Genomic DNA, 11183 nt, shown 5'->3' with positions numbered 1-11183 from the left:
TAGTTGATATGGTGCACATACGATTTCTTTTTTCTCATTAGGGTTGTTTTCACGGGCAGTTGATTTGTATTTACATATAACTACAATTGACCGTAACGTGACTCTTTATATCTGAATGCGTATTTTGTCTCTGTGCTGATCGGTGATGGCTGATCAGAAGCGATTTTCCGCGAGTGACTGGAGATGCAAAACGTGTGAAATGCGACCAAACGCTGTCAGTTTCGTGTTTGTGCAGAAATTACGCTTCTCCTCTTTAGCGTTGTTAGTACAGCAAACAATATGTTTTTGTGCACTGATTTTTATTATTGTTTTTATAGTGAAACGACACGAAATTGCGCGAAGACATTGTTCCGTATAAGTCATATCTACTGCCGCGAAGGAATAAAAGACAAATAAACAAATAAAATAAACTTTCTCTTCTTTCTCTCGTATTCTTCCTGCCGCACACTTTCTAATTGAATTAGAGTTGTGCGGCTATTGGCTATGGAGAGGGCTGGTGCCCCCTCATGCTTTCTCAAGAGCTCCTCCCCTAACAGAGAGGTTCAGCTCTCTTATAAGTCGTCTTATAAGAGGCGCTGAACATCCCCTACCCAGGCAATAATCTCATCTGAAAATCTGTAGGTGCGGAGAGGGTTCAACCTCCCGTCATTCGTAAGGGAGGGAGGCTGCAGAGACAGAGACAACCAGGGCGACTGTGGCACCTCCTTGGCTGAGATTCACCCTGGACTCTTGAAATTCTTTATTTATTGCAAGATTTGAAAACAATGCAGTTAGAGAACATCCTTCCCAGCGCTAATATCAACTTGCCCAAGACCTTTTACAATCTGTCCTCGTCGGACAGCGCTAACAACAGCCCCAGGCCATCGTCGCAGCTTGAATATCAAGACGTAGACCGGACGGAATCAGAGTCCAGCAACGCTCCTAAGAAGTATCTGAGCGGGGTGGGAAACGGGATGCTTGGCGAGGGAGAGGGGGACACTTTCACTAAAGCCGGGCCCGATGGGAGAAAAGGCTCCCCGGTGCTGGGTGAGGACGATTTGACGAACGGTCGCCGGTACAACATAGATGAACTTGGCTCTGACAGATACTTCATCTCGTCATCCCAGGCGAGTTCAGACATGGCAAGCCCCTGTTCACTCTTTCCTTACGCAGGACAGACCGGGTCAGTGTACACCGGGTCAAGCAGCTCCAGGTACCCGGCTTCACTACATTACGGATCCGTCCTGCCGCCGACAGGCTTCTCCTCTTCCTCCGTGTGTACCGGTCGGAGCCAGTTTAGCAGCGGAGGGTATCAGTTCAGTCAGGGTCCGGGCTGTTTGTATCCCTCCTATCCCGGGACAGGGACGGGTATTGGCTCCATGTCTCTGCCGGGGTCTGCCGCCGGAGCCAGAGCGCAGGTCTATCTGTGCAACAGACCTCTGTGGTTGAAATTCCACCGGCACCAGACCGAGATGATCATCACCAAGCAGGGCAGGTAAGCACGTTTGGTTAAAAAGGACGGATTTAACAATACAGTAAATTAAACATTAAAGTCATATTTACTTGCATCTGCTCCATAATGTATTTTATTATAATTTATTTTATTTTATTTACAAGAATGGCTGTTCATTTTATGCAAAATTTTAATTATTCTGCCACCCCCGACCCAACACGTCGGGGGTGGCAGGGTTTCAGTTTTAGTTTGGGGGGAGTTTTAATGCCCAATTACGCTAACATGACATGATCATGACACTAACAAAAAATGTGTACATTTAAATCTGCAAAAAAAAACATCAGCAAGAACGATTAAATAATTCTGGCAAATTCAACCCGTGAAGACGTTTATCAATAAAGTTTTGCTTTGCAATTTTGTGTCTTTTGCACTGAAAGCTAACGGATTTTTCCTGTTGTTATATTTTTTTTGCCCCCAGACGGATGTTTCCATTCCTCAGTTTCAACATCACTGGACTCAACCTCACAGCGCATTACAATGTCTTCGTGGAAATTGTTTTGGCTGACCCGAATCACTGGCGCTTTCAGGGCGGAAAGTGGGTCACTTGTGGAAAAGCAGACAATAATATGCAAGGTGAGTAATGCAATTAACACAGTTTTACGAGTATTAAAATTGTACTTTGTTTTAGTGAATATTTTCTTTAAAGCTTTTTAGAAACGATGCAACAGATGCTATTTAGTCGCAAGTGTTTTTTTAAAAAATTTAAACAAACAAACAAACAAACAAGCAAACCCTTATATTAAAAAAAATAAATAAGTTTTTACTGACAAGAAAAAAAAACGATCGTTTTTGTGAAGCCTATTTTTTAAAGGGAGTTTCCAGTGTTTTAACGCAGCAACATATCAACTTCGGTGCAGTTTTATTTAAATGGCCACGTCCTTGCCACGAGCCTGTAAGGCGTGAAATTACTCGATAAATGTGGCTTTTAAATAAGTGCTATATTTAACAATTACAACTTTTAAATACATGAAAAAATAGCACCTTCATTTTAAAATGTAAAAGTCGAGTAGAGATGTGAGAAAATATGAGGGAAGCATTCATTTTTCAAGTGTCCATTTTGGTTCAAATAAATGGGGAAGGATTCATAAAATCATCCTCATCATCAGAACTACTGTCAGTTTTTGTAGGTTATTTAATATTTCTAAATTACAGTTACAGGCATGTTTTCATTTTAGTCATATTTTATGGATTTATTTGATTTTACTGTAACACAGGCCTAATATGATCAGAAGAATTATTGCTTCTGAAAAAATAAACAAATATTAAAAAGCTGCATGTGCTTTTTAATATTTTTTGCAGTTTGCACAGACCCGTGTTTATATTCTTTCAGTTAGTCATGCTACTAAAAGTCTATTGATTTTTACATTTTTTTAATTTTAGGTAACAAGGTGTATGTTCATCCTGAATCCCCAAATACCGGTGCTCACTGGATGAGGCAAGAAATCTCTTTTAGCAAGTTGAAGCTGACCAACAATAAAGGAGCCAACAACAACAACACACAGGTTAGATATAGTTTTTAGATATGGCTGAATTTCTCTTTTACTTCTTCTTTTTTTTGTGAAATAGTGTTTCAAATACTCTTGCTTCATTTATTTATATATTTTTATCATCAGCTGCAAATGCTTGGATACATTTCCAGAATATTTCCAGTCTTTGACTAATATTTGTGAACAGTGCCCATTTCCACTGAATCCTAAAGACTTGCAGCTGCAGTCGTACGTATCAGCATGCATAGCTTTGCACTTATCAACCACTTCTCATTTTCAGATGATAGTCTTGCAGTCACTTCATAAATATCAGCCGCGGTTGCACATTGTGGAGGTGACAGAAGATGGAGTGGAGGACATGAGCAATGAGGCCAGAACTCAGACCTTCACCTTCCCAGAAAACCAGTTTATAGCTGTCACAGCTTATCAGAACACAGATGTAAGCACATGATTAGTCTCTTTATTTTTTTCCCTTTCAGATACAACAAATTAAAATTATTTGATTCTAAATTTTGTTTTAAAAAACGCAATCTTTAATATTGTTTTTCAGTCTTTAATGTAATAGTTTACCCAAAGATGCATATTATTAATACAAGCTTTCGTCTTTGTTTCAGATTACACAGCTAAAGATAGATCACAACCCATTTGCAAAAGGCTTCCGGGACAACTATGACTCGTACGTGTTCTGCATTCAAAGCAATGTGGTTTTTGGTTTTCTTTGTGTGGTGCCCTTATTTGTTTGTTCAAAACCAGTAGTAGCCTATTGCAATTCATTTTTGTATTTGTTTTCTTTCTTTGCTAAACAGGATGTACACAGCTCCAGAGAGTGACAGGCTGACTCCATCTCCTACAGACTCGCCGCGCTCTACCCAGATTGTGCCCGGAGCCCGCTATGCCATGCAGCCTTTCTTTCAGGACCAGTTTGTCAACAACCTGCCTCAGAACCGATTCTACCCTGGCGAACGCGCCGTTCCCCAAACCAACAGCCTTCTCTCCCCGCAGAGTGAGGATGCCAGTGCAGCTGCTTCTGCCCAGCGCTGGTTTGTCCCCCCAGTTCAGCAGCCGGGCTCCAACAAGTTGGATCTGTCATACGAGAATGACTATTCCACAAGTAGCCTGCTGTCGTACGGCATTAAGCCCCTGTCCTTGCAGACATCCCATGCTCTCAGCTACTACCCAGACTCGGCCTTCGCTTCCATGGCTGCAGGCTGGGGAACCAGAAGCTCTTACCAGCGCAAAATGACCACAGGCCTTCCCTGGTCCCCTCGTCCAAGCCCCCCAGCCTTCCCGGAGGACCAGCTGGGGGCAACTAAGGAAAAGCTGTCTGAGGAGAACGCGCCACCCACCTCAACCTGGATTGAAACGTCCCACTCACTGAAATCAGTGGACTCTGCTGATTCTGGTGTGTACTCCATGGTGTGCAAGAGGCGCAGGATGTCCCCAGGGGGCTCAAGCACAGAGAACTCCCCAACCATCAAGTGTGAGGACTTGACCACGGAGGAGTACAACAAGGACAACCCAAAAGGCATGGGTTATTATGCATTCTACACAAGCCCCTAAGACTCTATTTATTTAAACTAAATATAAATCTTTCGTTTTTATTGAGTGATCTCCATTCCTTGTTAATGTCTTTTTTCTCTTTTCTCTAAAGGTGCCAAAGCTTAGTGTTCCCCCCAAGCAAGCTGCACAAGGTTTTTTTCCCAGGCCAGCCCCTCCCACATACCTGAGCAGAAACATGCATAGTGATTGTTGTTTTTTAAAAATAAAAGCATGTACCAATTAATTCCTTTATTTTTGCAACTTTTTTTGACAGATGTGATTTTTTTCCCCCTCCCGTCCCCCATGCATATTTAAGTCATTTTTGTTGTACAGTATTTGTGCACTTTAGAATGTGATGTATCTTGTACAAATTGTCTTCATGGAGGTGTTATTAAATGGATAATAAAACAGCTTTTCATGAAGCACTGTTCAAATGTCTGAGTATGTTGTATTTATATGAAGAGCGATCAGTAACAGCTCTCGGATGTTCACCAGCCGCAAATACAAATCTATGCCTGCATTTTAAGACGAAACAGCTCCCGCGTTTGATAAAAACACTGCATTTAAGACATTTTAGTACAATTGAAGAGCAAGTTTCTCATTTTTTACAATCTACTGCCTTTTATGGCTGGGAAATTCTGGCCTTCAAAATAAAGCACGCCTAATGATCGTTGACTTTGCAACAAAATAAAGTGTGTAAAATCCACAAGGAATCTAAACATGCTGGTTCTCTCAAACTGAGCAAAAATCAGTGAAAGACAATTCTGCCTTATTTTGTGTTCGTATAGATGGAGGTCAGAAGTTTTAACCAAGCGAATAAGGCACACAATGAACACCATTTCCAGCTGTACTTTGTATGTTTCAACTGATTAAAATTTGACCCATCTCACTAATAAACTATATTTAGTCTTGTTTATTTAAAAAAATATGGATTTTAATTATTCTTTATTATTTCACATGCAGACAACTGGGACCATAAATAGGAATAATCAGAGGAAACAACACTAAATATTAATGACATCGGATGGTATATAGATTAGAGGTTGTTTTAAGGCAACAGTAATGTATTTTTTTGCGCTTCACCCATGGAAATGTAAAGCTGAAATTCTCAGAATCCACGGCGCGTATGCATAAAAGCGCTGCGCCATCCTTTTCATGCCACAAATAAGTGTTACAAGGTAACACAGCGGCTCACAATTCAAGTGAGCAACGTGCAATTTAAGTATAAGTTTTACATGACATGATTCACAACATAGACTCAATTAGGTGAAAAGCACACAAAGCGGGGAGGGAGTACTACCATTTCCACTGTTGTTGCCATGGCGTTTTCACACATTTTATCATTTACCTAAGAATGCAACTGCATGTGAGGCATGTGTATACTTAGAAAACACGAAGAAGAAAAAAACTAAATGGAAAACAGTCCATAAACCATCCATCTAAGGGCAGCGTTCAGCTTAACACCTCTATTTATACTGTGCATCTATGGCCTCTCCAAAAGTGGATTGGTGAAACTAAAATCCGCAAAAAGAGAAGTCATAATATTCACACCGAGACTTCTTGGCTCATGTTCTCAGCGCCTGTTTTTTCTTCGGTGAAAATACTTCATATCCATCCCCATAAGGACCCCAATTTGAATTGATTTACATACTTGAATTCTAATTAATTCTGTTGTCAGACTCCTTGACAAAGTGAGGAGTCTGACTAACTCCAATTAACACCTCCTAACAAGGTAGAGTGCTTGATTGCCCCGGCCTCTCAGGAAAGCTGTAAGAAAAAGGCTCTTCGGGGGGGAGGGGTTTGGGCCTAGAGAATAAAAATGTTTGCACTTGTGCGTGTCAGCAAATTGTATTTCAGTGCATCTGATGATGTTTTTCGTCTCCTTTTCATGTTGTCTTGACCTCTGTTCATCAGTTGTCACGATGTGGAGAATAGCTGTCAAGATTAGAGCCGTATGACCACAGTTTCCACACTCTCTCGAAAGGATAGTTGCCGAGATGTGAGAGTAACCGATACACTGACAACAGAAGAGGAAGGCAGTACATTTGTAACTCATTGGAAACAGCAGTTACTTCAGCCATCGCATTCCCCTCTTATAGAAGCCACAGAGTAACTTCTTATGTCAGCAAAGTTTAGCGTATTCTCTTAAATTTGCAAGGCCTGACATAATGGTGCTTTCATAGTAAAAAAAAGAAAGAATTTGACTCGAACTAAAAATAATACGATGGCTCGAAACATTGCGCGCATATTTTAGGTGCCAAAAGGGAAGTCGAGACGATGCAAGACTCCTTTTGTGTTGCTGAAGATTGCTTTTCATGACACTGGCTGTGCACTTGGAGTGATGTTACAGAATAAACTTGGGAGTGATCAGACACATTTTTGATGGTGATTGATGCCTTTCTAAGACTTTTGCACTACACCACACCCATTTTAACTATTGTCGTGACCAACACACCATCTCCAAGGTGAGTGCTTCGTTTGTCAAGATATGTCGCCATGTTCAGCAGTTACTGCCCAATCTCTGCCATCATCACTCAGAAATAAAACCTCCTGTCCATGATGTATATAAACAGCAGCGGAATGATACACAGACACTTTGACCGAGTCTAAACTACACGTATAATCTTAAGCTGAAGCTTTATAAAGATCCTCTCACAGTTTGTTTCACAAGTTAATAGGAGGGGATTCTTGTGAGCTCCCTGCAACTCTAAAAAACAACAAGTCAATAGATTGTGTCTTTCTCAACCATTCAAGCAAGAAGTACAGTAATCAATAGACACCTCTGCAGCATGCTTGCAGCAATTCAACTCGTGTTAACTTAGAGATATGCGCATTGGGATAAGGCCTGAACAATCGACTGCTCTGCTCTACAGCTGTTAACACTGCTAGCTACATTCCCAGTAATTGACTGTGTTTTGTTGAAGTGTCAGTAATACAGGCCTAGGAGGACCAGAGTCTTGCAGTGAACGTGTAAAACTTGTGTGTTTGTGTCTGTTTGTGTGTGTGTAGGTGAACAGTCGCATGTCTGTGCCCTTCCCTCAGGCTGTCCTTTGGTGACCATGTTGAGAGTCCATGTAAGAAAGGCCAAGGAGGCTATGGAGATATTGTACCCAAGGAGGGCTGACATCTAAACACAGATGAAGGCCTCAGGCTGTTTCCTCACCTTCAGTCACACTCTATTACTGCTCTCACTGACTAAATGCAGCCACGGGCAGACGCGTGTCTGGGTCAAGATTTTATATCCGCCCCTTTTAAAAAGTAACAGTCATGGCTGAGACAGAAGCAATTTTGATTCCTCTTCACACTATATTTCCTCTTTTGATGTGTTGATAAATGTCACCTCTGTTAAATGATTATCAAGCCACTTAGAATTACTGCAGAATTATTCCTCGGGGACTCTTTGAGTCTCATATGGCCACTCTGTTGTTTTGTGATGCTTTCACTCATGATCTAGTTAATCACTCTTATTTTACAAAAGGTTTTGGTTTAAATATCTTGAGGTTAATGTCATTTGTCTAAGGGAGTCACATCTACTTCTTGTAATTGTTTCTGAAATGATGCAACACAGTTTTCTTTCTGATTACTCCACGAACACAAAGGCAAGGAAACAAACTGTACTAGATTATACTGTGACACCTTTATACACCAATGTCTGTCCTGTAATTTGTTTTATGTATAACAACCATATGCATTGTTAAGTGGAGTGCATTGACAGTATTTGAGTGTTCTTTTGTCTTTCCCAGGATGTTTTATGTACACAACATCAGGCTTTATTTAGTTCATTGCTTTCTTTTGGACTGGTTCACCAACAGTGGATGTGGGGTTGGAGGGTAGGTTGACTACAGTATGAATGTAATGCTCACAGGTCTGCTGGAGTGAGACCCTGGTGTGAGATGAGTCTCAAGTTAGCAGGGCCACAACTGTTTGGAGAAGACCGTTGAGTGTTGGCAGAGAGCATGGAGGTGAAAAGAACCGGAGGCGTAGAAGGGCCTCCTGTTGGTGCCCATAGACTGCATATGCAGCACACAAGCAGGGCCTTGACTCATTGGTGCATGGATAATGCTGGAAAGAGTATCCCGCAGCTAAGCTGCACTTAACAGCACATTGATTTCAAACCCCTGTGTTCCCTCTGGAGGGCAGTGGAACGCACCTCGACGGGCCAGACCCCCACCCTTTTCCCTCTTCCCACCTTCTCCTTCTGATCACCAACACCATTTACCCTCTCCACAACCTACCCCTCCCACTATCTGCCCATCCCTGTGTCGATTTGGGTACACCATGCTGGTCACTGGCCTCTACTCCTCCTTCCCCCGAATGTCCCACAGGAGTTGAACAGGATTTAGGGGCACTAACGCTCCCGCAAGACATTGGTCTTGAGAGCAGTGTTTGGGGTAGGGCACATAGATGCAGCTGGGTGGAAAAGATCTGTGGTCAAAATCAATGCATTGGCACTTTGATGGAGCGCTCAGGCAGATTTGGGAATTTCACATTCTCTTCTTTTTTTCTCCTGGAACCCTCAGAAGGCCTCACCACTGGAGAAAAACAACATCCACCAACCCTTCTGGGGAAAAGGGACTCTTCATTTCTACAGCTTCTGAGACAAAACATGACACAATCAATATTCATTTGGTGGGTTTTACTTAACATTTTACACTCTCCAATGTGTCACCTTTTGCAGCTCACTACCAATTGAGAACTATCTTTGTGACCTCTGTAAGGATTCAACAAGTTAGATATTTTCTAAAGATTTATTTATGATTTTTTTTTTGCAAATATGGCATCAAGTCTCCAGTTTTTTTCAAGCACTACAAGTTTTTAGCATTGTTTTCTCCCTTTCTTCTTTCCCGAAGCTGCGAAAGGAGAAAACTTTCTTTCCCATCATCACCACACCTTGCAATCTGCATCTTTTTCTGCGAGTCCCAGCACAGGTGGATGCCAGTGTGGTGATTCTTCCACTTGTCTAACTTCTGACTCATCTCCCAGCTGCATTATACTGATGCATGTTTAAGGAGCAGTACACAGCACACTTCTTTGTGCGCTAATGGGCTCTCAGCATCTTTAAGACTCAGGCTACAATTAAGAGGTGATAGTTTGATCTCCCACCTCGCAGTTCTATTTCTGAGCTGCCGCGTGATTATGCCGGAGGTTGATGGGTGGGTGAGGATTGGGCTCTATTTAAAGGAAAACGCCCCTGAACACTTCTGAACGAGCAGACTTCTTTGGCTGTTTGCACCTGTCTGGTTTATCTTTGAAGTGCATTTTGTGCCACACCTATGAAAGAGAACCAGGAGATTATGTAATAATGCACATGACTGAGGGTGTTCACTGGAATAACAATAAAAGTTTTGGTGGTTTAGTGGGGCTGAAGATGGGCTTCCTGGGCTGGATCATTTAGATAAACTGCAATAGTGAAAATTATTATGATAATTTGGGCACATCAACTTTACATAGTAAATTTAAACTGTGGCTTTCTTTGTGGTCCACCATACACTATTTTCAGTCGTTTGTCATGATCTAGAAATAAGTGAATATGTACCTCAAATCATAAGAGAAGGGAGAGGAATAACAGACAGAAGAGAAAGCAGTGTATCTATAGAGTGAATGAAATATCTTCATTTCTGGCTGTGTTGACTTGTATTAACAGAAGGAATTGTTTAATACGACATTGCCATCTGCTGGTGAAGATGAATAATTACAGAAAAGTGGTACCCAGGATGAGTTTTACAAAGATTCTGTAGAAGTATATAGATTTAGATGCAAATACTTCAGATGATTAGCCAGCATCATCAAGCATCTTACTTATAAGAAAGCCCTCCGCAAAGCCAGAACATCTTACTATTCATCACTGATTGAAGAAAATAAGAACAACCCCAGGTTTCTCTTCAGCACTGTAGCCAGGCTGACAAAGAGTCAGAGCTCTGTTGAGCCAACCATCCCTTTAACGTTAACTAGTAATGACTTCATGAACTTCTTCACAAATAAAATTTTTATCATTAGAGAAAAAATTACCAGTAATCATCCCACAGATGTAATATTATCTACAGCTACTCTTAGTACCATTGATGTTAAGTTAGACTCTTTTTCTCCAATTAATCTTTCTGAGTTAACTTCAATAATTACTTCCTCCAAACCATCAACGTGTCTTTTAGACCCCATTCCTACAAAACTGCTCAAAGAAGTCCTGCCATTGATTAATTCTTCGATCTTAAATATGATCAACCTATCTCTAATGGTCGGCTATGTACCACAGGCCTTCAAGCTGGCTGTGGTTAAACCTTTACTCAAAAAGCCATCTCTAGACCCAGCAGTCTTAGCTAATTATAGGCCAATCTCCAACCTTCCTTTCATATCAAAAATCCTTGAAAGAGTAGTTGTCAAACAGCTAACAGATCATCTGCAGAGGAATGGTTTATTTGAAGAGTTTCAGTCAGGTTTCAGAGCTCATCACAGCACAGAAACAGCTTTAGTGAAGGTTACAAATGATCTTCTTATGGCCTCTGACAGTGGACTCATCTCTGTGCTTGTCCTGCTAGACCTCAGTGCAGCGTTCGATACTGTCGACCATAATATCCTATTAGAGCGATTAGAACATGCTGTAGGTATTACAGGTACTGCACTGCAGTGGTTTGTATCATATCTATCTAATAGACTCCAATTTGTGCATG

General features: G+C 41.4%; 1 protein-coding gene across 2 annotated transcripts; it reads left to right on the top strand.

Moving 5' to 3' along the window:
- Window positions 1–567: 567 nt before the first annotated feature.
- eomesa (eomesodermin homolog a) lies at window positions 568–4940 on the top strand. 2 transcript variants are annotated; one of them, XM_084919611.1, is made up of 7 exons: window positions 568–1474; window positions 1911–2065; window positions 2873–2994; window positions 3260–3418; window positions 3594–3655; window positions 3786–4504; window positions 4631–4940. In XM_084919611.1, exons 1-7 carry the CDS (start codon window positions 765–767, stop codon window positions 4642–4644), a joined length of 1941 nt encoding a protein of 646 aa, XP_084775737.1. In that variant the 5' UTR covers window positions 568–764; the 3' UTR covers window positions 4645–4940. The 2 variants fall into 2 exon arrangements, with proteins under 2 accessions (XP_084775737.1, XP_084775736.1); XM_084919610.1 differs by having other exon boundaries at window positions 3786–4940.
- The last annotated feature ends 6243 nt before the right edge of the window (window positions 4941–11183 follow it).

This window comes from Perissodus microlepis, chromosome 22, assembly GCF_051167445.1.
Source record: "Perissodus microlepis isolate ML-2025 ecotype Zambia chromosome 22, ASM5116744v1, whole genome shotgun sequence".
NCBI classification, from domain to species: Eukaryota; Metazoa; Chordata; class Actinopteri; order Cichliformes; family Cichlidae; genus Perissodus; species Perissodus microlepis.
This window is presented reverse-complemented; position numbering and strand designations above follow the sequence as displayed.

Bases quoted from the DNA above. Each gene is read 5' to 3' on its own strand.
- eomesa (XM_084919610.1), top strand. From the start codon at position 765: ATGCAGTTAGAGAACATCCTTCCCAGCGCTAATATCAACTTGCCCAAG. The intron at 1,475-1,910 runs GTAAGCACGTTT...TTTTGCCCCCAG, and splicing joins ATCATCACCAAGCAGGGCAG to ACGGATGTTTCCATTCCTCA. The intron at 2,995-3,259 runs GTTAGATATAGT...TCTCATTTTCAG, and splicing joins CCAACAACAACAACACACAG to ATGATAGTCTTGCAGTCACT.